Source organism: Narcine bancroftii, chromosome 9 (genome assembly GCF_036971445.1).
Source record: "Narcine bancroftii isolate sNarBan1 chromosome 9, sNarBan1.hap1, whole genome shotgun sequence".
Lineage (NCBI taxonomy): Eukaryota > Metazoa > Chordata > Chondrichthyes > Torpediniformes > Narcinidae > Narcine > Narcine bancroftii.
In genome coordinates, this window is record NC_091477.1 from 64237601 (window position 1) to 64264094 (window position 26494).

At 45.4% G+C, this 26494-nt stretch overlaps 1 protein-coding gene across 3 annotated transcripts in view; it reads right to left on the reverse strand.

Moving 5' to 3' along the window:
* kif1aa (kinesin family member 1Aa) overlaps nucleotides 1–26494 on the reverse strand; it is a 381215-nt gene that overhangs the window by 102913 nt on the left and 251808 nt on the right. For all 3 annotated transcript variants that reach the window (XM_069899341.1, XM_069899340.1, XM_069899343.1), the window contains 5 exons: nucleotides 20520–20638; nucleotides 18700–18785; nucleotides 12590–12725; nucleotides 7094–7256; nucleotides 2480–2570 (listed from right to left, as the gene is read on the reverse strand). In XM_069899341.1, the coding sequence (XP_069755442.1) occupies nucleotides 2480–2570; nucleotides 7094–7256; nucleotides 12590–12725; nucleotides 18700–18785; nucleotides 20520–20638 (595 nt within the window). The remainder of the gene's footprint in view (nucleotides 1–2479; nucleotides 2571–7093; nucleotides 7257–12589; nucleotides 12726–18699; nucleotides 18786–20519; nucleotides 20639–26494) is intronic.

A 26494-nucleotide genomic window follows, 5' to 3' on the forward strand; every position in this document is an offset into this window, starting at 1 on the left:
TTGCTCCTGCCCGTATCGGGGCCGCCGCCGTCTACCCTTCGCCCGGGCAGAGAGCTCATTGCTGTATCTGACCCGACCTTGTTGGTTTTCGTGCAGTTGGATAATCATGTTGAGGAACTTTGGGGGACATCCGATGCGCTCTAGTATTTGCCAAAGCCCTTTCCTGCTCACGGTGTCGAAGGCTTTGGTGAGGTCAACAAAGGTGATGTAGAGTCCTTTGTTTTGTTCTCTGCATTTTTCTTGGAGCTGTCTGAGGGCAAAGACCATGTCAGTAGTTCCTCTGTTTGCGCGAAAGCCGCACTGTGATTCTGGGAGAATATTCTCGGCGACACTAGGTATTATTCTATTTAGTAGAATCCTGGCAAAGATTTTGCCTGCAATGGAGAGCAACGTGATTCCCCTGTAGTTTGAGCAGTCTGATTTCTCGCCTTTGTTTTTGTACTGCACGAAAACCAACAAGGTCGGGTCAGATACAGCAATGAGCTCTCTGAACCCTTCTCCATTAACAATGGCGTGAAGCAAGGCTGTGTTCTGGCACCAACCCTCTTTTCAATCTTCTTCAGCATGATGCTGAACCAAGCCATGAAAGACCCCAACAATGAAGACGCTGTTTACATCCGGTACCGCACGGATGGCAGTCTCTTCAATCTGAGGTGCCTGCAAGCTCACACCAAGACACAAGAGAAACTTGTGCGTGAACTACTCTTTGCAGACGATGCCGCTTTAGTTGCCCATTCAGAGCCAGCTCTTCAGCGCTTGACGTCCTGCTTTGCGGAAACTGCCAAAATGTTTGGCCTGGAAGTCAGCCTGAAGAAAACTGAGGTCCTCCATCAGCCAGCTCCCCACCATGATTACCAGCCCCCCCACATCTCCATCGGGCACACAAAACTCAAAACGGTCAACCAGTTTACCTATCTCGGCTGCACCATTTCATCAGATGCAAGGATCGACAATGAGATAGACAACAGACTCTCCTAGAACGCTTCCACCAGCGTTGTCTCCGCTCCATCCTCAACATCCATTGGAGCGCTTACATCCCTAACGTCGAAGTACTCGAGATGGCAGAGGTCGACAGCATCGAGTCCACGCTGCTGAAGATCCAGCTGCGCTGGATGGGTCACGTCTCCAGAATGGAGGACCATCGCCTTCCCAAGATCGTGTTATATGGCGAGCTCTCCACTGGCCACTGTGACAGAGGTGCACCAAAGAAAAGGTACAAGGACTGCCTAAAGAAATCTCTTGGTGCCTGCCACATTGACCACCGCCAGTGGGCTGATATCGCCTCAAACCGTGCATCTTGGCGCCTCACAGTGTGGCGGGCAGCAACCTCCTTTGAAGAAGACCGCAGAGCCTACCTCACTGACAAAAGGCAAAGGAGGAAAAACCCAACACCCAACCCCAACCCACCAATTTTCCCCTGCAACCGCTGCAATCGTGTCTGCCTGTCCCGCATCGGACTTGTCAGCCACAAACGAGCCTGCAGCTGACGTGGACTTTTTACCCCCTCCATAAATCTTCGTCCGCGAAGCCAAGCCAAAAAGAGAGACTTATCCTGGTGATATATTTTGGTATGAAATATGCAAAGGTAAAGCAAACCAAATTATATAATTTATGTGGGGTGGGATGGTTGGCATAGGGGTTTGTGCAACGCCTTTACAGTGCCAGTGATCGGGACCAGAGTTCAAACCCCACGCTGTCCGTAAGGAGTTTGTACGTTCTCCCCATGTCTGTGTGGGCTTTCCCCAGGGGCTCCAGTTTCCTCCCACTATTTGAAACATACTGGGGATGTTGGTTAATTGGCTATAAATTTGGTGGTACAGACTCGTGGGCTGAAATGACCTGTTATTGTGCTGTTTATCTAAATTAAAAAAAAAGTGTTCAAATACTTTTAAAAATGTTAAGATTGTTAAGAAAAGACATGGTTGGTTTTATTGATGGAAGTAAGTCATTCAAAAACTTGTCCTAAATTTGTCATCTTGTTTGTCCTAAATGCCTCAAACTGGTTTGGGCAGCTGGAGAACTTGTGCTGTTCTGCTGGTTGCAGGAAGGTTTGGAGAACATTTGGCAAAACACTCAAAAGGAGAGACTGGACAGACTGGTTTTACGGGAGCTCACCAGGTTGAGAGAGTTCTGATGGAAATGTGCAAAATCATGAGAGGCACAGATCGATTGGACAACCAAGAGCCTTTACCCCAGGGTGGAAATATTCAATACTGGAAGGCATGGGTTCAAGGTGAATGTTTAAACAAGATTTATGAGGCAGGTTTCTTTTTCCACACAACAAGGATGGTAGATGCCTGGAACCTGCAGCCAGGGGAGTTGGTGGGAAGATACAGCAGCAATACTTTGAGGCAGATACATGATTAGGCTGGGAATGGGATGATATGGAGTATACTTAATGCAGCATCAAGGTCAGCAGAGGCATGGTGGGTGAAGGATCTGTTCCTGCACAGTAGCTGTATCCCTGACACTGACTCACATTCTGCACGTGGTAAAAGCCCAGTGGGGGTCCTCGACCTGTGTTTTTTAATGGCTCTGTGGAAAAGGCTTCTTCTTGCCGATGGATGAAACTGTAAGAGAAATAAAGAAATGAAATCACAACCAGACCTGAGGTAGAAGTTCTTCATATTTCTCTCCACTTGTTTGAAGAGTTCCGATTCTCTGGTCCTCTGTCTTACCTTCACCATGGCTGTGCAATCCCGGTACACATCCATTCCCCATTGGGAAGGCCTCAGGGCCCTTCCTTTCTTTTTTGAAAAGAGCCGTTCAGTCCCCATCTACCCTCAATCTCCTCCACTAGGCCAAACTTGTCCTAACTCTCTTCGACTCCTCCTATTTTCCCCGACCTAGGGTATAGCTCTGGGGACATGTACGGGCCCCAGTTACAACAGTCCCTGTTCCAATCAGACCAACTGGTGCTGCCTCCTGTACCTGTGCAGAACTCGACAGTTTCAGAATCTTCACTGCCGACTTCCACTCAGCCCTGAAATTTACCTGCACTGCTTTCTATACCTATTTCACCTTCCATGACCTCTCTGTCTCCATCTCAGGGACAACATAGAAACATAGAAAATAGGTGTAGGAGTAGGCCATTTGGCCCTTCAGGCCTACACCACCATTCATTTTGATCATGGCTGATCATCCACTCAGTACTCTGTTCCAGCTCTCTCTCCATACCCCCTGATCCCCCTAGTCACAAATACTAAATCTAACTCTCTCTTAAATATGGCTATGGAACCGACCACAATCACTTTCTGTGGCAGAGAATTCCATAAATTCACCACCTTCTGAGTGAAAAAATTCTTCCTCATCCCCTTTATCCTTAAACTGTGACCCCTAGTTCTAGACTTGCTCAACATTGGGAACAATCTTCCTGCATCTCGCCTGTCAAATCCCTTAAGAATTTTGAACGTTTCTATTAAATCTCCTCTTAATCGTCTAAACTCCAGCGATTACAAGCCCAGTCGTTCTAACCTTTCTTCATATGCAAGTCCCGCCATCCCTGGTATCAATCTGGTCAACCTTTACTGCACTCTTTCCATGGCAATGATGTCCTTCCTCAGATAAGGAGACCAAAACTGAACACAATACTCCAGGTGCGCTCTCACCAAGGCTCTATACCACTGCATCAATACCTTCCTGCTCCTGAACTCGAATCCTCTTGATATGAACGCCAACATACCATTCGCTTTTTTTACTGCTTGCTGCACCTGCCTGCCCACTTTTAATGACTGATGCAAGGCGACACCCAGGTCTCTTTCCATCTCCCCTTTTCCTAATTAGATACCATTAAGATAGTACTCAGCCCTCCCATTCTTTCCTCCAAAGTGGATAACCACACAATTATCCACATTATATTGCATCTGCCATGCATTTGCCCACTCACCCAACCTGTCCAAGTCATCCTGCACACTCTTAACATCCTCTACACAGCTCACAATCCCACCCAGCTTCGTGTCGTCTGCAAACTTGGACATGCTGTTTTCTATTTCCTCATCTAAATCATTAATATATATCGTAAATAACTGGGGTCCCAGCACTGAGCCTTGGGGTTCCCCACTAGTAACTGACTGCCATTCCAAAAAGTACCCGTTTATTAAGTTTGCCTTAAGTTTGTATAGTAATCTCCTGTGTGGGACCTTATCAAAAGCCTTCTGAAAATCCAGGTAAACCACATCTATTGGTTCTCCCCTATCCACTCTACTAGTTACATCTTCAAAAATTTCAATAAGATTAGTCAGACATGACTTTCCCTTCATAAAACCATGCTAGCTTTGACCAATGAATTCACCACTTTCCAGATGAGCCGCCATCACATCTTTAATAACTGACTCAAACATTTCCCCCACTACCGATGTAAAACTAACCGGTCTATAATTCCCTGATTTCTCTTTCCCTCCCTTTTTAAAAAGTGGAGTTACATTAGCCACCCTCCAGTCCTCAGGAACTACTCCAGAATCTAAAGAGTTTTGAAAAATTATCAACAATACATCCATTATTTCATGGGCTACTTCCTTTAGCACTCTGGGATGCAGACCATCTGGCCCTGGGGACTTGTCTGCCTTTAATCCCTTCAATTTATCCAACACAACCTCATAACTTACACTTATTTTCCCCAGTCCTTCTGTCACATTAGCCCCATGGTCCCCTATTATTTCCTGAAGATTATTCATATTTTCCCTAGTGAAGTAGTTATTTAACTAAAGTAGTTATTTAACTACAGTTATTTAACTGTCCACAGATAACTATTACCAACCCACTGGCTCCCACTGGCTCCCGGGATTACCCCTTTTCCCATCCTGTCTCTGTAAGGACAGCATCCATTTCTCTCAGTTCCTCCACCTCAGCCACAACTGTTCCCAAGATGAGGTTGGCCACTCCGAGACGTCAAACTGTCCATAAATTCACCCCACCTGTCATTGATAAAGCCCACACTCATGTCTTGTCTCCTCTATTTCTTGTAATTTTGCCCTTACCCGTCCTCCTCCCAGACAGGACAAGGACAGCTCGTCTGGTTGTCACTCTCTACTCTACTAAGTTCCGTAACTGACACATTATCCTCTGACACCTCCACTAACCAGCACTACGAGCAACAACATCCCCTCTCCACCTCTATCCACTTCATGGTCTCTCCAAGTCTCCCTTGTCTGCCCCTCCCCTCTCCACCCAACCTTACATTCTTCACAGAGAAACCTTCCAAGTGAAGCAGAGCTTTACATGCACACCATCCCACCTGATCTACAGCATTGGTGTACCCGATGTGGTCTCCTCTACAGTGAGGAAAAACGCAGATTGGATGAGTGCTTCGTCAAACATCTATCCTCTGTCTGTTGGACTAAATTTGAGCTTCTTGCAGCCAACTATTTTAATTTCCCCAACCTTTCCCACAATGACATGTCCGTCCTCCGCCTTATCTATTGTCAGGCTTAGGCCAAATGTAAACTTTAGCAACGACACAGCATATTGCCCCCCCATCTGATTCTACAATTTCCATCTTTTCTTCACCTTGTGCACTTACTCTTACCCCTCTTTCTCGCTCTTTTCTTTCCCCCTCCTTCCTAGTAGTTTCTCCTTCTACCTGTCTCTCTGTGATAGACAGGCAGCGACCACCACCGCTGCTGCACTCCTGTGCGGGGGCAACCCTACCTGCCAATCATGGTCAAAGACTCACCTCAAGCCATCGAGGTAACCCTTGTGATTGGCCCACCTAAATCACCAGGTACTGTAGTCCAGGAAGCCTGCCCAGACTCAGGCCTGACCTTCACCCAATTGGCCTAGGTGAATCATCTCGGCTGACCCCTGCATTTAGCTTCAAGCCATTGGCCACAGCAGCCAATGGGCCCAGCCTACCCTGAGTGATTGGCCCCCCAGTAATGCCTGCAGATCTATAAAGGACCATGTGCCCCTTTGTTCTACCTCTTTGGACTCCTGGTAGCACCTTCCACACTGGGTTGGGGTGAGTCTCAAGGTCAGGTAGCAAGAGCCATGTCTGTACCAGTCAAGGGATGGGGGCACGTAGTATTACCTTGATCTTGACTGTGTATGTGTATGTTCATGTGATTTCCCCCAGTCTCTGTCGGTTTCTCCCTTGTTATCCTAAGTGTATATTTATCCCTTGTGTATTGTGTGTGTATGTGTGTAGAGGTTTGCCTAGCATATTGACTCTGTTGTCCCTTTTGCATCTCCGAAATAAAGGTGAGCTTTGTACCTCAATTTTGGTCTGGTTCTTAACCTGTGGGACCCACACGAACCTAAACAACACTCACCTCCTCTCCTTCCTTCTGTCCTAACACCTCTGGGCCCCTCTCCCTGCTTCCCCCCCCTTCTTTACATAATGTAATATCACTCCACTGGCCACTGAGACAGAGGTGCACCAAAGAAGAGGTACAAGGACTGCCTAAAGAAATCTCTTGGTGCCTGCCACATTGATCACCGCCAGTGGGCTGATATCGCCTCAAACCGTGCATCTTGGCGCCTTACAGTTCGGCGGGCAGCAACCTCCTTTGAAGAAGACCGCAGAGCCCACCTCACTGACAAAAGACAAAGGAGGAAACACCCAACACCCAACCCCAACCAACCAATTTTCTCTTGCAACCACTGCAACCATGTCTGCCTGTCCCGCATCGGACTTGTCAGCCACAAACGAGCCTGCAGCTGATGTGGACATTACCCCTCCATAAATCTTCATCCGCGAAGCCAAGCCAAAGAAAGAAGATCATTTCTTCCCTATGGCCTTGTTAAAGGGCTGCGATCTGAAACGTTGGCTGACCATGGATACTGTCTGACCCATTAAATTCCTCCAGCAATTTGTCTGCTAAGATTCCGTTATCTACAGCTTTTCTATTTCCTTACATTTCTGACTTTGCTTCAGCATTATTGCCAAATTCTTCATATTATGCGATACTGAATCAATATAGCAGACCCTCTGAGGATATAGGCAAAACCACACCGCCTTTCATTTCCCCGGCGGCTACTGCCAAGACTGGCAATGTGGTTTGTTAGAAATGGATGGATGCACCATAGTCCCCAGAGTGTAAACATAGCATGTCTTCCACAGGCAATGGCTAACATAGCCTGGTAATGGCCTCCTTACTTGAACTGGCAGAAGATATCGGCATATTCAGCTGAGATACTCGATGCCTGTAGGACAGTTACTCTGAAAGTGAAGTTGCTGCCAATCCTGAGATGTTCTACTATCCCATCTAGCTGTGCATCCACCGGTGACTTCACTGGACTCTCCAGATCCTCCGGGGATACTGCAGAATGGAAACAAAGCCACCACCTTTTAAATGAGGCATTTTCCCTAATCACACATCAGTTGTCGACCAGTTTATGAGAGTGGAGATGGAGGGGTGTGGGGGTAAAAGGAGAAAGGTTAAAGGTTAAGGACTCCCTCTTATTCATCATTATTTTAACTAGTCAAGTATATTTATCATCTGATTGCACTAGTACAGCCCGAGAAAAACAGTATTCTCCAGTCCTCAGTGCAAAACATCGAGACATAACATGCATCCAGACATACAATACATATGCAGGACAAGTATTTTTATTATACAAATAAATATTGTTTCGTAAATATGAGAGTCTCGGATGGTCAGTGTGAGCAGTTCCTTTTGCCGTTCAGCATTTTCACTGCCTGTGGGAGGAAACTGTTCCACAGCCTCGTGGTGCTGGCTCTGATCCTCCTGCATCCCTTTCCCGACGGGAGCAGCTGAAAGATGGTGTGCACAGGGTGGAAGAGATCCTCAATGATTTTTGTTACACCCTCTTCAGACAACAATCCTGGTAGAACATGTCGATGGGGGTGGTGGGGGGAGGGGGGGGCGGGAAATTTCCGTGAAATGTTGCTTTTATGGTCCTGTGGAATGAGTGTGGATTGACTTTCGATCCATTTCTCTGCAGCATTCTTTCCTAGACGGAGAGAAACCTCTTGCTTGTAAAGTAGAGCTTTAATCAGCAGTCATTGGGATATCCAGTCCTGACTAAATTTTGTACTAGACCCTGGCCACAGCAGACTATGGGAGCCATCAGTATGTATGCTTTCCTAGTGGGGCCAGAGAAGTAGAAATATAATTCCCAACTCCAATTGAAGCCCAGGTCTTCTTCACCACCTTCTCATTGTTCCCACTGGCATCCTAACCAGCTCTCCTTCCTCATTAACCTCAGCAGAAACAATTCCCATTATTCTCAGTGGCATCCATCCCATTCCTGACAGAACAGTGGGAATGTTTCTTGGATTCCTGATGGCACTCTGGCTACTTGTGCTGTGTGATAAAAACACAGAAATGGCAGAGGAACCCAGCAGGTCTCGCAGCGACCACTGAAGGTAATGATATATAACACGTTTCGGGCCTGAGTTCTTCTTCAAGGTGTGAGTGAAAAGCAGGCAAGCATCTGAATTAAAGGGGCAGGGAGAGGAGTACAGACCAATAGACAAAAAGTGTTTAATTGGATTTGGATTGGAGGACAGATGAGAATGGTGGGGTTGGTCTTAAGAATGCAGATCTGGGATAGAAGAGACAATGGAGGGAGAGAAAGAGAGCGAGAAGAGAGAGACAAAAGTATATATAGAGAGAGAAACACAATGGCAGAGAGAGAGAGAGAGAGGTGGAGGAAATCTTCTCCGAGGATGAGGACTAAAAAGACTTTTCTTGTCTAACAGACTGAGGCACATGGAATTAAGAAAAATTGAGGGTTATGGGTATGAAGTAGGGAAGGTTTAGGTTGATGAGCAGGTTTATAAAGGTGGTACGGTCAGCATAGTGGTTAGCGAACGTCTTTACAGCGCCAGCTATTGGGATCAGGGTTCGAATCCTGCGCTGTCTGTGAGGAGTTTGTACATTCTCTCTGTGTCTGCGTGGGTTTTCTCTGGGGGATCCGGTTTCCTCGCACCATTCGAAATGTACCAGATGCTTTAGGTTAATTGGGAGTAAATTGGGTGGCACGGACTCATGGGCTGAAATGGCCCGTTACTCTGCTGTATGTCTAAATTTAAATTTAACATTGTGGGTCTAAGGGCCTGGACTGTGCTGTAATGTTCTATGTCAGCCAATCGCACCCCACACATCCCTGAATGTTATTTTGCAACAGCCATTCTGTTGTATTGCAGCAAAGACATTGACTTATTGGGACATGATTCCATGCCCGATGGGAAGTCACTCATCTCACCGTCTCATTTTGAATGGAGAGTATGGATAACTTCAAAAGGACAGTGTAAACAAGATCTTGATGCAGGAAATGAGCAGGTCAAAAACTTCTGTGGGTAGAAACTCCAACGAGACTCATTTTTACTGTCTGACCCAGTTAGTCCCTCTTGCAATTCCTTGTTTGCTCAAGATTCCAGGGTTCTCACTTTTTGTTCCTATTCAGTTCTGAGCTTCAAACTGGAATCGTTTTATCTGTATTTCTGAGTGTGCAGCGCTCATGGAGAAATTCATCTTATTTCTTAGCTGGAGTTTATTTCTTCAAGCATTTTCATTCTGTTGTAAACTATCCCTACTGATGATAACAGACAAAATCTCTCTGTGGTGAGATTTACAACAGGACTGGTTTAATGAGTAGCAATTCTTATTTATTCCAACAGTCTCAACCACCACTCCTCTCACTTATTCCCCCCCCCCCCCACCCCCCACCAGAATGCTCTGCCTTCCACTGTCTCTGCAGCAATCCCAACCTCACTAACAAACATGAAGACAAGGATGACACTGTTGTAGTCTGGCGCACTGACCTCTACCTTGACAAAACCAGACGACAGCTCTCAGACACCTGCTCCTACTTAACCTTGAACAGGACCTCACCATACAACATACATCATGTACTATCTCTGACCGTATCACTTTTGGTCATCTCCCTTCCAAGGTCTCCAATGTTGTTTTGAAAGCCCGGTTCTTTCTCCTACCCAAGATCCATAAACCCAATTGTGCCAGTAGACCCATTGTTTCCAAGTGCTCCTACCCACTGAACTAGAATCTGCCTACCCCGACTCTGTTTTGTCCCCCTCGGTCCAGTCTCTCCCCACCTAAATCTTCAATACCTCACATGCCCTCCATCACCTTAACAACTTCCAGTTCCCTGAACTCGAGCGCCTCATCCACACCATGGACATCCAATCACTATACACTTCCATCCTCCATACCAAAGGCCTCAAAGCCTGTCATTTCTTACTCAGCAATGGATCCAACCATTGCTCCTTCACGCACCCACCGAATGGCAGAACTTACCCTCACCTTCAGTAAATGACTTTCTCCATGTCAAAGGGGTGGCCAATTGTACCCGCATAATCCAAGCTGTGCCTGCCTTTTTGTTGGTTATGTAGACCAATGCAAGCTATAAGCCTACACAAATAAAGCACCTCAACTCTTCTTCTGCTGCATTAATGACTACATTGGAGCTTGTCAACTTTATTCACTTTGGTGCTAACTTTCATCCCAACCTCAAATTCATTCGATCCATTTTCAGCAAACATTCTCCCCTTTCTCGATCTCTCTGTCTTCATTTCGGGAGACAAACTCTCAACAGCCACCTTCTACATATCCACCAACTCTTACACTTACCTCAACGACATCTCTTCATGCCCTGTCCCCTATAAGAATTCTGTTCCTTTCTCTCAATTCCTCTGTCTCTGTTGTATCTGCTCCTGGGACAAGTCGTCCAAGCAACATCCGAGATGTCCTCCTCCTTTAAAGAACTGTGGCTTCCCTTCCACTACCATCAACTCAGCCCTCACCCGCATATCCTTAATTTTCTGCCATCTCCCCAGATACAACAAGGACCAGATTTCTTTTGTTCTTCACTACCACCCCACCAGTTTCAGCATCTGATATAACCTCTGCATTTTCCATCACCTACAACATGTTCCCACCTCCAGTCACATCTTCCTCTCTTACCCCCCCTCTCTGCCTTCTGTAGAGACCACTCCCCCAATAACTCCCTCATAGCACCAAATTGATATCTACCTCTGTGACTGTGGGAAATGCTGTACTTTCGCCCTCGTGTCCACCCCCACTACCATGCAAGATGCCAAACAGCCCTTTCAAGTGAATCTGCACAGGTCAGCTACTGCATCTGATGCTGCCATTGTGGTCTCCTTCTATCAGAGGGTTGGGACACAGGCTGATAGCTCAACATTCACAGAGCCACATTCACCCCGATCAATTCTCAGCTTTTATCTTCTGCCCTCCTGTCCAAGTCAACCTTTGGCCTCGGGTGTTTTCCTGTGCTCTTCCCCCTGCCGCTCCTTCCATTCTCTTTGCCTTTTTAATTCAGGCACCTTCCTGCCATTTGCTCATACCTTGACGAAGGGCTCAGGCCTGAAATGTTGGTTGTACATCTTTGCCTCCTATGGATGCTGCTGAGTTTCTCCATTTACTACAGACACCCATTTGCAGAGGTTTCTTGTTTCACTCCAACCAGCAGTTAAGCCCATAGAGTCTCTCCTATTGTTTGCCACAGTAACAGGCTGGTAGACTTCTAGACAGTGTATCTTCCACTGTATTACTGAACATTCAATTCATTAGAAATAGAAACAAAAATGAAATGACAGCATGGAATATGGAGTGGATTTGTAGATGGAATCATCAAGCCCAGGAATGCTAAACGAGAGCCTTCTGTCCAACTATCTCAGCTGATTTTACTGAGCTGGGGCAGCACGATTAGCACAATGCTGTTACAGCGGCAACGATAGGGACTGGAGTTTAAATCCTGCGCTGTATGTTCTCCGCGTGTCTGCGTGGGTTTTCCCCGGGGGCTCCGGTTTCTTCCCACCATTCAAAAACATACCCGGGTGTAGATTAATTGGGTGTAATTGAGCAAAACGGACTCATGGGCCTGTAGCTGTGCTATACGTCTAAATTTAAACCAGATGTGAACATTAGAAACAAAATGGTGACATTGGAGGGGCTGCAGTAACAGCAGCACTGTCGCTGGTGTGGACCGAAGAGACACAGTACTCCTGCAGGGTTAAACAGCCCAATCCGACTGCCATCGGCTCCGTACAGGCTTTAAAAGGCCTGTTAAAGGAGCTGATGGTGGTTTTATTCTGAATCCTGCCACCGCCAGGTCTGCATCCAAGTTTGCAAAGCCTATGAGGGGCTGCAGACTCTAGGGAAGCAGAGGACAGGGCAGTAGAGGACAGGAAGACCACCCTTGTCTGAGAAGAAGAAGGGGAGGAGACAGCACCATGGGATGGTGAGCATGACGACGGAGCAGTGAGTGGTTCTGTGGCTTAAGAACCCTCACAGGCGGAGGGCTGTCGGTGACCCAAGGCAAGGTACCTGCGCAGGCTGTGGGCTTCTGGAATCTGCGGTCGAGGGACTCACAGCTGGCTGTAAGAGGCCCTTCAGGCAATTTCTGCCAATGGCGAATCCATCTGCTTTGCAGCAGGCAAGAGCAATTTTATATAAGATGACACTGTTTTTATAGATGACACTGTTTTTATTACATGACAATAAATTTAACCTTGAATCTAAATATGCTGAGAAGATAAATATCATTTGTTTCCAAATAACTTCTGATGTCTGAAGCATCCAGATCTCTGGCATTTCCAACCAGTTCATCTCTAGTGCTGTGGGTTTGACAGGGCGGTACATACCTGTGCAGGTGTTGTTGTTAACCTCGTCAGCTGAAGGGCCAGAATCGCTCGATTGACCTTGTCCTTCAACAAAGCGCAGCTCTTCCTGCGAAGTGCCTGAGCGAGACATTCCAGTTGTGCAACAATCTGACTGAAACTAAACACAAAGGGAGCATCACAGAGTGAATCACTCAAATACCCTTTCCCATTCCTGCAAGAGTTTGTGTCTAATCAAACAAGTCATGTTTATAGCAATAAAAACCATTTAGCCCATTACACAGGGACAATCTGAAGCAGTGGTTCTTAACCTTTTTCTTTCCACTCACATCCCACTTTAAGTATTCCCTATGCCATCGGTGCTCTGTGATTAGTAAGGGATTGCTTAAGGTGGTATGTGGGTTGAAAGAAAACGTTTGAAAACCACTGTTTTAATCATCCCTAATTGGCTTGTTATGTGCACGGTTTCATGACTCCAAAGGAAATGGGCCAATGACAATTTTTCTCATGCAAAATATTTCAGTAACAATTGGGTCCAGAGCAGAGGTTCTCAACCTCCCCTTCCCACTCACAAATGGTCATGCAAGTAATAAGATGGTAAAGAAGGGACATGGAATGTTTACCTTCACTGGGCAGGCAAGGATTATAAACGGAGATCAGGTTGCAGCTGTATAAACATTTGTTTAGGATGCGCTTGGAATAATGTGTGCAATTCTGGTCACTCCCAGGGAGGATCTGGAGGCTTTGGAAAGGGTAGAGAAGAGATTTATCATGATGGTCTGGTTTAGAGGGTATGAGTTACGGGGAGAGGCTGGTCAAATTTGGGTTGTTTTCTTTAGAGTTTAGGGGGCTGAGGGGAGATCTGATAGAAGTTTATAAAATCAAGAAATTATAGAATATTTTCCCCATGGTAAAAGCGTTACACACTAGAGGAGATTGTTAAGTTGAGATGAAGGAAGATTTGGGGAGACGTGCAAGGTGTTTTTTTCTAACAGAGTGGTGGGTGCTTAGACTGGACTGCTGAGAGTGTGTTGGAAGCAGATACAATCGTATCATTTAAGAGGCTTCTTGGTAGACATGTGAAAATGAAAGGGATGTAGGGATATCTATCATGTGCTGACACCAGTTTTGGTATGATTTGGAAATCATGTTCAGTCCAGATACATGAGGTAAGGGCCTAATTCTGTCCAGTCAAGTTTATTGTCATCTGATTGGACAAGAACAACCCGACAAAATAGCGATCTCCAGTCCTTGGTGCAAAACACGCAGACACACAACCAGACATAACACACATACAGACAAACAATGCATACGCAGGTCAAGCATTCAGACATATAGAGAAATAAACATTGTTTTGTGAATATGAGAGTCTCGGCTGCTTAGTGTGAGCAGGTCCTTTGGTTGTTCAGCATTCTCACTGCCTGTGGGAAGAAGCTGTTCCTCAGCCTGGTGGTGCTGGCTCTGATACTCCTGTATCCCTCTATCCTGACAGGAGCAAATGAAAAATGCTGTATACAGGATGGAAGGAGTCCTCAATAATTTTGCGAGCTCTCTTCAGACAATGATCCCGGGGGGTGTGGAGGGATGAGTGAGGAGGACGAGGGAGACTACACAGTGGTCCTCTCTGACACTCTTATGGTCCTGTGGATTGTCCACCTGACAGTGCGGTATGATTGCTGCATTTCTCTGGTTCAAATAGAGCTCCTGTAGAATGTTAATATGATGGTGGCTGGTAGCCTTGCCTGCTTCATTGTTCTCTGGAAGAGCAGTCACTGTTGTGCCTTCCTGATAAGTGAGGAGATGTTGTGTGTCCACGACAGGCCACTAGTTAATTGGACTCCAAAGAACTTGGCAGTCTCTACTCTCTCCAATACAGAATTATTGATGTGTAGTGGAAGGGGGTTGTTCCTGGTTCTCCTGAAATCCAGGATCATCTTCTTCGCCTTGTTGAGACTCAGGTTGTTCCTCTCACACCATTTCAACAAGATGTTTCACCTCTTCTCTGTCGTGTAACTCATCGTTGTTGCTGAGGAGGCCAACTATCGCTATGGGATCTGCAAACTTGATTACGCTGTTGGAGCTTGATCTGGCGATGCGGTCATGGGTCAGAAGCATGAACAGGAGTGGGCTGAGCACACAGCCCTGAGGTGCACCAGTGCTCAGTGTGATGGTACTCGACATTCTATTGGCCCAGACAGACTATGATCTTTCTGTTAGAAAGTCCAAGATCCAGTTACAGAGAGGGGTGTTGAGTCCCAGCAAAGACTGCTTCTCCACCAGCCTCTGGGGAATGATCATATTCAATACAAGTCGGTGAACTTGGTATATGAGGCATTGTTCTCCAGGTTGGTCAGAAATGAAGTGAAGGGACAAGGCTATAGCATCATCAGTGAAACAATTTCTTCTATAAGTAAATCAAAATGGGTCCAGTTTCTCTAGGAGGAGTGTCTATCACCAGACCCTCAAAGTATTTCATAATGGTGTTGGTCACTCCCACAGAGCAGTAGTCACCCTCTTGTATACCAGGATGATGGTGTCTGTCTTGAACCCTGCGGGAATGATGGACTACCGCAGTTAGGAGTTGAAGATGACCATGAAGATCTCTGGCATTGGTCTGCACAGTCCTTTGGTAGCTGACCAGGTATATGTCTGGTCCTGCTGCCTTGTGTGGGTTCACCTTCGATAGGAAAATCAGCCCTGATCTTAGTGCCAGCTAACACGTGCTGTGTTGTTCTATGTTCTCGAGTTTCATGTGGATCTTCTCATGGTAAGAGTTTACTGTGAGTATTCTCAGGGTTAAAAAGTTATTGTGGGCAATCAATAAAAGTTATGCAGTGTGTCCTTCGATTGCATTCTCAGTGCAAGAGTGAAATTTGCAGATTCCAGTAGTCACTTGAAAATAAATTTGCAATTATAACCATTTCCATTAGGTTAATTAATTCCATATTGATGCATTTGAAAATTCCATTATGTTTTTATTATCATTTTCCAATGTAAAAATATTTATCTCCCAAGGAAACTGATTGTTTTCTTCTTGATTACAATTTTGATTTGTCAAGTAAATAGGCAGAATTTTCCAAATTCTCTATTGTCTAAGGAAGGGACATTATTCCTCAAACAACTGACAACAAACATTCAATGATTTTAAGACTGAGGACTGAGAATGAACCAACACACATTTGTAACGTCATCTTGATACTCAGAAGTGACCAATGCTTTTAAGTATCTGGATTAGAACATAAGAACATAAGAAATAGGAGCAGGCCTATTCAATGAGATAATGGCTGATCTGATCATTGACTCAACTCCACCCACCTGCCATTTCCACATATCCCTTAAGTCCTTTTTTATGTAAATATATATCTAACTAAACCTTAAATATGTTTAATGAAGTCGCCTCAACGACTTCCCTGGGTAGAGAATTCCACAGATACACTTTCTTTTTCTTTGGCTTGGCTTCGAGGACGAAGATTTTTGGAGGGGTATGTCCACGTCTCCTGCAGGCTCGTTGGTGACTGACAAGTCTGATGCGGGACAGGCAGGCACGGTTGCAGCGGTTGCAAGGGAAAATTGGTTGGTTGGGCTTGGTTGTTGGGTTTTCCTCCTTTGTCTTTTGTCAGTGAGGTGGGCTCTGCGGTCTTCTTCAAAGGAGGTGGCTTCCCGCTGAACTGTGAGGCGCCAAGATGCATGGTTTAAGGCGATATCAGCCCACTGGCGGTGGTCAATGTGGCAGGCACCAAGAGCTTTCTTTAAGCAGTCCTTGTACCTCTTCTTTGGTGCACCTCTGTCTCGGTGGCCAGTGGAGAGCTCGCCATATAACACGATCTTGGGAAGGCGATGGTCCTCCATTCTGGAGACGTGACCCACCCAGAGCAGTTGGGTCTTCAGCAGCATGGATTCGATGCTTGCGGACTCTGCCAGCTCGAATACTTCAATGTTGGTGATGAAGTCATTCCAATGAATGTTGAGGCTGGAGCAGAGACAGCACTGATGGAAGCACTGGGGATGCTGGTAGAGGACCCATGATTCGGAGCCGAACAGGAGCGTGGGTATGACAACGGCTCTGTACACGCTGATCTTTGTGTGTTTCTCCAGGTGGTTGTTTTTCCAGACTCTTTTGTGTAATCTTCCAAAGGCGCTATTTGACTTGGCGAGTCTGTTGTCTATCTCTTTGTCGATCCTTGCATCAGATTAAATGGTGCACCCGAGGTAGGTAAACTGGTTGACCGTTTTGAGTTCTGTGTGCCCGATAGAGATGTGGGGGGGGGGGGGGGGGCTGGTAGTCATGGTGGGGAGCTGGCTGATGGAGGACCTCAGTTTTCTTCAGGCTGACTTCCAGGCCAAACATTTTGGCAGTTTCCACAAAACAGGACGTCATGCTCCAGATTCACTACTCTCTAGGAAAAACAGTTTTTCCTCATTTCTGTCTTAAATCTACTCCCCTGAATCTTGAGGCTTTGTCCCCTAGTTCTGGTCTCACCCACCAGTGAAAACAATTTTTCTGCTTCTATCTTATTTCTCCCTTTCATAATTTTATATGTTACTATAAGATCTCCTCTAAATTCGAGTGAATCTAATACCAGGCAATTTAGTCTCTCCTTGTAGGTCATCCCCTTCTTCTCCAGGATTAACCTGGTGAACCTCCTGTGGACTTTCTCCAAGACCAGTATATCCTTCCTCAAGTATGGAGACCAGAACTGCACACAGTTCTTCAGGTGCGGCCTCACCAGTACCTTGTACAGTTGCAGCATGACCTCCCTACTCTTGAATTCAATTCCTCCTGCGATGGAGGCCAACATTCAATTTGGCTTCTTAATAACCTGTTGTACCTGCTACCCATCTTTTTGCGGTTCATGCACAACCAAACCCAAGTCCTTCTGCATGACCGCATGCTGGAGTTTTTCACCATTTAAATAATAATCGGCTCTTCTATTTTTCCTACCAAAGTGGATGACCTCGCATTTACTAACGTTGTTCTCCATCTGCCAGACCTTTGCCCACTCACCTAACTTAACTCCATCCTTCTACAGCCTCTCCACATCCTCTGTACAATTTGCTTTTCCACTCAATTTAGTATCATCCACAAACTTGGCTACATTACACTCTGTCCCCTCTTCCAAATCCTCAATGTAAATGGCGAACAGCAGCAGGGCCAGCACCGACCCCCGCAGAAGCTCTCAAAACAAAGAATATTTGAGAGGAACGAGTGGGCGGGGGGTATTATGACGACTTCAACAAATGCTGACAGTATGAAATGATTACAAAAAATGCCAAGGATAGAAGCAATGGAAATTAGAATTTTCTGGACAGTTTTCAAAACAGTTCGCAAAAATAAAAAGACAAAATTCATGGACTTCAGGAGGACCAGGAACGACTACCCTCCTCTATACATCGACAACTCTGAGGGGTGAGCACTAAGTTCATTGGAGTTCACTTAAATAGTGTCCTGTTTTGGAAACACAACATCTCCTTACTTGTCAGGAAGGCACAACAGTGACTCCACTTCCTGAGACGGTTGAAGTGGGCAAGTCTTCCTGTCAACTACTGATGTCTCCTTAAAATAATTTCATGCTCCCTGCTCAGTTTGTGTTGTTGGTAAAGTATCTGCCCCCTCCATTCTGATTCAATTATAACAAGGCAATAGGGCAGGTGGTGGACCTGCTGCCTCGCTGTTCCAGGGACCAGGTACAACCCTGACCTCCAGTGTTACCTTGGTGGATTTGTGCATTTTCCCCCAGTGTGTAGAATTGGGAGCAGGTGATGGGAATGAGGGGAAGGTGGGTAACAGGCAATGGCATAACAGACCAGGACAGTACAGTTGGTGTAGCGGTTAGCGCAAAGCCTTTACAGCGCCAACGATCGGGACTGGACCGGGGTTCGATTCCTGCCCTGTCTGTAAGTAGTTTGATCATTCTCCCCATGTCTGCAGGGGTTTTCACTGTGGGCTCCAGTTTCCTCACACCATTCAAATCGTACCGGGCAAATTAATGGGGTGCAAACTGGGTGGCACGCTGAAATGTCCTGTTATCGTGCTGTATGTCTAAATTAAAAAAATATATAAGAATGTCCAGTAAACCAGCTGTAATGTGATTGAGAAAGTGAGAGTGAAAAGGAGAACTCACAAACAGCATTACCTTCTCAAAGTGCTGGTCATCGAAAGAAATTTTAGCTGTTCCAGACTGTCGAACCCCAGAGCCATAATCCGGAGCTTCCTCATCAGCTGAAAGTAGAAAAAAACCCCACAATACTTTTGTATTGTGCAATATTTTTGCTAACCTCTGTATTATCTTTCTAGAACTGCATGCTTTATAATCACGAAAGGCTTCTTCAATGTGATCTAAATAACTCCATGTTCAAATTGTGCCATGAAATATGCAGGAGATCATTCAAGGCTCACACACCAAGTGAAATCTCATATCATTGGAGTTATCAGCCACCCTAGCAGTCAGATGGTAGATGTGGTCTATGTGGATTTTAGCAAGGCATTTGACAAGGTCCCCCATGAGAGACTCATCCAGAAAGTCATGAGGCACGGGATCAGTGGAAAATTAGCTGTATGCATAAAAAATGGATGTAGGAAGAAAGCACAGCATAGTAGTGAAAGGGAAGTATTCTGCCTGGGATCTGTTCTGGGACCCCTGCTCTTCGTGATTTTTATAAATGACCAGGATGAAGAGGCGGATGGATGGGCCTGTAAGTTTTCAAATGAGATGAAGGTTGGAGGAGTTGTGGATGGAGCTGAAGGTTGTTGAAGGTTACAAGAGGATATGGACAGGAGGCAGAGATGGGCAGAAAAGTGGCAGGTGGATTTCAATCTGGATAAGTATGAGGTGATGCATTTTGGAAGGACGAACCAAAGGCTGAGTCCTGGGTTAATGGTCGAATTATTTAAGAGTGTGGATGAACAGAGGAATCTTGGGGTCCAAATCCATACATCCCTCAAGGTCACTGCACAGGCTGATAGGATAGTTAACAAGCCCTATGGGATGCTGGGCTTCATTAATAGGGAAACTGAGTTAAAGAGTCGAGAGGTCATGTTGCAACTCAACAAATCTCTGGTGAGACCACACTTAGAGAATTGTGTTCAGTTCTGGTCACCTCATTACAGGAAGGATGTGGAAGCTCTGGAAAGGGTGTAGAGTAGATTTACCAGGATGTTGCTTGGATTGGAAAATAAGTTATGAGGCAAGGTTAGCAGAGCTGGGAATTTTCTCTTTGAAGTGTAGAAGAATGAGAGGAGACATAATATAGGTATACAAGATTATGAGAGGCATAGATAGGGAGGACAGCCAGCATCTTTTTCTCAGGGCAGGATCAGCAAGCACCAGATGACATATCTACAAAGTTAAGGGAGGGGAGTTTAGGGGAGACATCAGGGGAAAGTTTATGATACAGAGAGTTGTGGGTGCCTGGAAGGCCTTGCTGGGGATGGTGGTGGAGGTTGAAACATTGGGGGCATTTAAGAGACCCTTATTCAGGCACCTGAATGAAGGAAAATAGAGGGTTACGGGTAGGGAGGGTTTAGTAGTTTTAAGGAATATATGGGTCAGCACATCGAGAGCTAAAGGGCCAGTACTATGCTGTAGTGTTCTATGTCCCATGGGTTTACTTTCCACACTGAACCAACATTGTGCTGGACATAAGTACAAATGGGAAAATAAACATGGCATTTAAACTCATTGCATTTTTGACTGATTTCTGATAGATTTAATCCAAGAGTAACCAAACATATTCCACATCGTTCTGTATACTGTTCTTTTCCTTTCTGCTAATGCCGGCATGACCCAAGGTGTGAAAGGTCAGTGTGTGACCCACTGTACTACCCAGTACCAGGGTGTGAAAGGTCAGTGTGGAACCCACTGGACCACCCAGTTCCAGGTTGTGAAAGGTCAGTGTGTGATCCACTGTACCACCCAGTCCCAGGGTCTTTACTTTTTCACACTTTCTCACTTACCAGAAATGGCCTGGACAGCCACACGTAGAAACCCTTTGACCTCACCCTTCTCACTGACTACTGCCACGCGATGCACCAGTGGTACTGGGTATAACAGGTTACTGAGATAAACGAATGCTCTGAAAGGAAGAACACAGAGTACATCAGCCAATCCACCCGACTATCACCTTCCCCATGGGTGGTTCTACCCTTCATCATCGGCTCAGGGACTTTACTGTTGGAGCTGTCAGAAAGCGTGGCATTGTTGGTTGTATCAATTGCAACTGGAATTGGTTACGACGATGGAGGCCTACTCCACAAGACCATGCGAAAGAACAGTTACTTGCAGAACATGTAGGATTGAAGGTTTGGATTTGTTTTTTTGCCTTTTTTTAGTGGATGCAATGTGATACTTACTTTATTTACAGTCACTCCACTTTGTTGGTATTTGGTATTTACGTATTTTTTTCTCTCTTCCTAAATGGTGAGTCATGGTGCACAGATGGCACCAATTTGATGGCCTGAATGGTCTAGATGTCACATGTCAACCCTGTCGGCTGGTGGCAGTGCCAAGATTTTGTAGCAAGTATCCCTAGCTGTTTGTGTCCACATGATGGAGTTTATGGTTGGCAAGTTCAATTGAAGATTGAGTCCAGTCAGATTGTCCCAGTGTTTAGGGTGGTGGAATAGACTGCTGCTCCCTTTGGCACCACCATTCAAGTCGTGCCTTGTACTAAACCACTGGGTGCTGGAAAGATGCGGGCTCAGCTGTCATGGCAAAATCTATTCTGCTTGCCAGTGGAGATGGTTACCTCCTGTCGGATTTTCAGGATATCGTGTGTGGTTTGGGAGAGGTTGAATTGAGAACTCAGCTAATTCTCAGGGCGGCCCTGGTTAGTGGAATTGGAATAGACTGAGGCATGCTGGCACAGATGAGAACAAATCCCACAGGACAGAATGTAGTGGTCATGTGCAATCAGCTGGCTCCCTTTGCGATGGGTTCTGGTCAAGGACAAAAGCATTATGTTCTCCATCCAACACCACCTCTGTCCTATAACTAGTGCTGGCCACTTGCTTTGTCCGTTGAAAGTTCATGAAAATATGATGCTTTCTTCTGGATACTCAAAGACAGTGAAGAGTGTGACATGTTTCAGATTGGACAAGCTGCCATGAGAGCAGGATGCCTCATCCCTGGCCAGCCAAATAATTCTTTTGCAACTATCCAACTCCCAATTAAAATGAATCACTAGTCAAGAGAGCACACAAAAAGCCCATGACATTGAACTGAAGGACCATCATCCAACTTCATGATAGATTGTTTTTTTTGTTCACCACATTAATGGTGTCACATCACTGGAGATTCAGAAGCAGCCATCAACATACAAATGACTGACTCAAAGGCAAAAGTAGCATTTGCAGAGCCACATTGATATTGAATTCAGGGAGCTCAATCCCTAACCATATAATGGAGAGATAGCCCTTTCAGCCCAATATTTTCATGCTGACCCTCAGGTACCACTCAGTACCCACCCTAGTTAGCAGCATGGTCTACAGCCTACAGTGCCTTGGCAATTCTAGTATTTGTGTAGATAAATGTTCTAAAAGTACCCTCCTTCAAAAGCCACAGTCATGGTCAGATTCCAACGACTGCCGGGGTGATCAAGTTCCTCAGATCCCCTCAGAAGGAAGGAACTCATTGAACTGTTGCTCCCATTGTGCATTCCTTCTCAACAAGGAGGTGAACATGATCAAATTGCATCGATCACCCCATACATTTTCCTCCTGGAGTTGGAAGAATCAGTCAATATCAATATGGGAAGGAGTGCAGAGAAGGTTCATCAGGATGCTCCCGGGACAGGGTGGAGGTGCTTCAGTTACAGGGAGAAGTTGGATAGGCTGGATCTTTATTCCATGGAGTGAAAGCTCACTCGTTTCCTGAGATTAAATGGTTCTTGCATTAGAGGACATAAGTTTAAAGTGGAAGGGGAGAGATTAAAGGAGGACCTGAGGGCAAATTGTTTACACAGAGGCTGGTCTGTATCTGGATCAAGCTGCCAGAGGGAGTTGCAGAAGCAGCTTTGATTTTGATGTTTAAGAGACATTTGGAGAGAATTATGGACAGGCTGGTTCAGAAAGATATTAACAGAATCCAGGCAAATGCAAACAGCCCAGAATGCTGACTTGGTCCACATGGAAATGTCAGGCTGAAAGCCCTATCTGCCCCAGGAGTTTCCTTGCTGTGTGAAGCTTCAGTGGGGCAAGTTTCCCACCAAGTCCCGAAAGCCAGGCAAGCACAGTTCAACCCCCTGCTTCATTGGCCAACGAGGACACGTGGTGGCATTGCACTGCCAAAAGCAACGTTCCATCAGGTTTTGCATGGAGTGGACAAGGAGAGGCTTGGTGCTTCAACTCCTTGTGATGACCAGAAACCTGGCAAATCTTCCAAGAATGAGCCTGTACTGTGGGCTAGGCAGAGAACCTTTCCACCAGACATAAATCTGACAAGCAACACAGCAAGAGTGACAGGAAGAATGGTCTAGAAATGCTCACTGACTGAGCCCACTGCTGCCAAGCCAGTGAATCCAGTGTTAGCTCCAAAGGAAATCTCAGCCCTGAGAAACAAAAACACTGTGCTGGTTTGCCAGCATCCTGGAAGTTGAAAGGGCTCAAGCCTGAAATGTCAGCTATGCCACAGAGAGGAAACTGTTTGACATGCTGCTTTTCTCCAGCATTTTGTGTTCTTTATTTCAACCACGATCTCTACAGTTTTTCGTGATTTACTTTTCCCTAAAGTTGGTGGCTCTACAGAATTCCCAGGAACTGATAAACCAACCTGGGGGCACAGCTGTAAATGGGCAAGAATTGGAATAGGTGATGAACAAACGTAGAATTATTTCCACTGTATCATCCACTGATGGACCGACCAACCTCTCTCCATGAGAACTGTACTCCTCTTTGATAACTCAAGCAGGAAACAGATCATGCTTCTCTCTGAGGATCTGTAATCTGCCAATCTCTGCCTGCTAGCCTCTTCATGTCTGAAAAAAACCATCTCAATTTCCTTTAACCAACAGTGAATGGGATTGCTTTTCTCAGATGTGGCCTTCCCAAGATGACGTTGTTTTGATGTTATCTGCTGATTTGTTTCACTTCTGTAAATTGTCGGAACTTGAACTGTTAGACTTTGGAAAGTTTTGCATCCGGCTCTGAAGCAAACAGCGAAGTGCTCATGAAACAAGATTCTGCTGATATGCAGAGATGTGCCACATTCTTTGGCTTAGGCCCGTTCAGGCATCACAATGATCCCATTATCATCCAAGCCTCAATAAAGTTAAATAGACAGGCATCACAAACTGTTGATGATTCTCAAATCATTTCACCATTGATTCATTCTTGAAGGCCTGATCAGTGGACAACTTGCCATAGCAGAGAAGATTTTTCACAGCCATAAACATGAATAGGGAATGGATAAAGCAACCCAGTCAATGAGTGAAAGGAACAGTGAATTACACCTTTTTCATTCACTACATTTCAGGCAAAGGCTACTGAATCGGAAAGAAGGCCATTGTCAAAAAAATATTCCATTGCATGGGGGAAGGGAATAAGGAGTAAAGTCCCTGAGTGATCAAAGTAGAACCACCTGCAATCTTCATCCAACATGTACAGCACGCCACAGTGCCAGGAAGCAAAGCAGCAAAACAAAGCAGCATCAAAAGCCAGCCACAGCCAGCCAGGTGAGAGAAACTGGAGACAACCACACACATAGTACCAAAATAGTCAACAAGTCACATCAGCATGGGGGTGGGGGTGGGGGTGGGAGGCAGAGGGAGTCACTGCTGCCTTGCAATCAAGCAAACTTTGTGGACATAAAAACATCTGTAATAAAAAGAACATAAACAAAAAGATATTCAGTAGCATTAAGTATGATCACCCATACTGGATCCCAGTGGATTCAGTCTGCTTCAAGAGAAACAAAATCTGAATGGGACTCACACTGCTTCCGTTGCCTCCTCTATACATTTTCCCATTTAAAAAAAGAGTGGGAAATAGTACTCAGAAGATCAAAACTTAACCAGATAAATACTACAATTTTACCAGGCCATTTTGCCCTTTCTTGTCACATGAAGTCTTCACAATCCCAGTGGGAAATGGAGGCAGAGGAGACACTGCCCCGATATAAAGGGAGGCAAAAAGGGCCAAGTTGCTGTGTGCAGACATGACATTTCAAGGGGATTCTTTTGTAAGAGCTAGAAAGTCTCTGGCAATACTTAAAGCTTCAAAGTTCAAGTCTGTTCTTGTCATGTAATCACACAGAACATGTAATATTACATGAAATTGCCTGCTGCAAGCAGAAGAGGAGTCACCATTAGTGTCACCTGGCACCCCTGACAGTAAGAGCGAGTCACAGAGTGTCTGTGGATACACGTCCAACACTCCCGAGGCTACTGCAGCCGCACGGACCCATGTTCAATCCGTCGGCAACCTGAGCTCCATATCCAAACCTCCAACATCATCAGGAAGCCTTCAGTGGCCGAGGCCTTCGGGAACCCTTCTTGCTCTTATGCTCTACTGTTCTCCAATGTTATACTGGCGCGATGCAAACAAACTGCCTGCAGTTCTCATGGCCCAAATTCATTGGCAGCATTTAAAATATGGCATTTAATATTAAAAACCTGGTCATGTTTCCCTTTCTTAATTATTTGCCACCTTAAGAGTGGCATGGTTAGCACAGCAGTAAGCACAACGCTTTTACAGCTCCAGTATTGGGGTTTGAATCCGGCACTGTTTGTAAAGAGTTTGTACGTTCTCCCCATGTTTGCGTGGGTTTTCCCCAGAGACATAGGTTAATTGGGTGTAAATTTATGGCACGGGTTTGTGGGCCAAAAGGGCCTGTTACTGTGCTGTATGTCTAAAAATAATAAATAACCTGAATTCTAAAGATTTAATGATTTCTAAATGTTGTCGTATATTATCAAGTGTTCAAAACATAACCTTCAGCATAGGTTGAAGATTAAGCACCCAAAAGCATCTGAGGTTATCCACAGATTAGTCTTTTTTCATAACTAGGGCCGTCTTCATCTTGTGGTTAGGTTATTTAAAACAACGCAACTTCCCAGGAACTAGGAAGTTCATTAAAGTTCTAAGCTAACTTGTTATATAGATGAGTAATTAGAAGCAAACCTTTACTGCATTTCTCCTCTCCAAATCTGGGAGGATGTCACATTTCAAATATAAATTGTTTATTCATTGGCTGCTTCCATCCATCTGTTGTGTGAGAGCCACTGGTTAGAAGCGGACCCTGTCATCTGGAGAACGGCGAACAGCAAAGACTTGTCAATGGTGAAGCTTACTGCCACAGAGTGCAGAACAAGCAACAATCTTGAAGTTGTGTTGGCTCAGGGCACTACACTTCCATGTACCATTGTAAATGCCTTGAGGTTGACCTCCTGCTCATCTCTGGAATACAGGATCTCATTGTAATCAATACTATGTTCATGCTCCTGTGAAGTGGTCAGGAATCTTCTGCTGCCAAGAGTTAGCACCAGATGGTTTGCAACATAACTACTCTGAGACTCCATTACAATATTTGAATATGTTCCACATTGGTGAAGGCAAATTAATGGGCAATTTTATGGTCACCACAGGTGAGAATTCCATTGGCTCAATGACTAATCTAATTTCCAACACTCATGGCTATCATTCTTGTTTGATTAAAATTAGTAATTCATTGAGTTTCCTGAAATTTTACTTTCAGTGGTTGATATTGTTCAGTTATTTCTTCCATTCACTTTTGCCCCTCCACTCATTTCACATCACTCATATGTGGCTGAAGAGGTGAATGCAAATCTTGCCTGTGCATCTGACCAGGTTACCAACTGGGAAGAGGAGCGAGAGAGGAAGAGAGTCTTGGTTCATCCAGAGGATATGCCTGATTTCTGTTCAACATTCAAACCTGAGGAGACAGTGGGAATTGTAGGAGAAAAGGTTGGACGTGG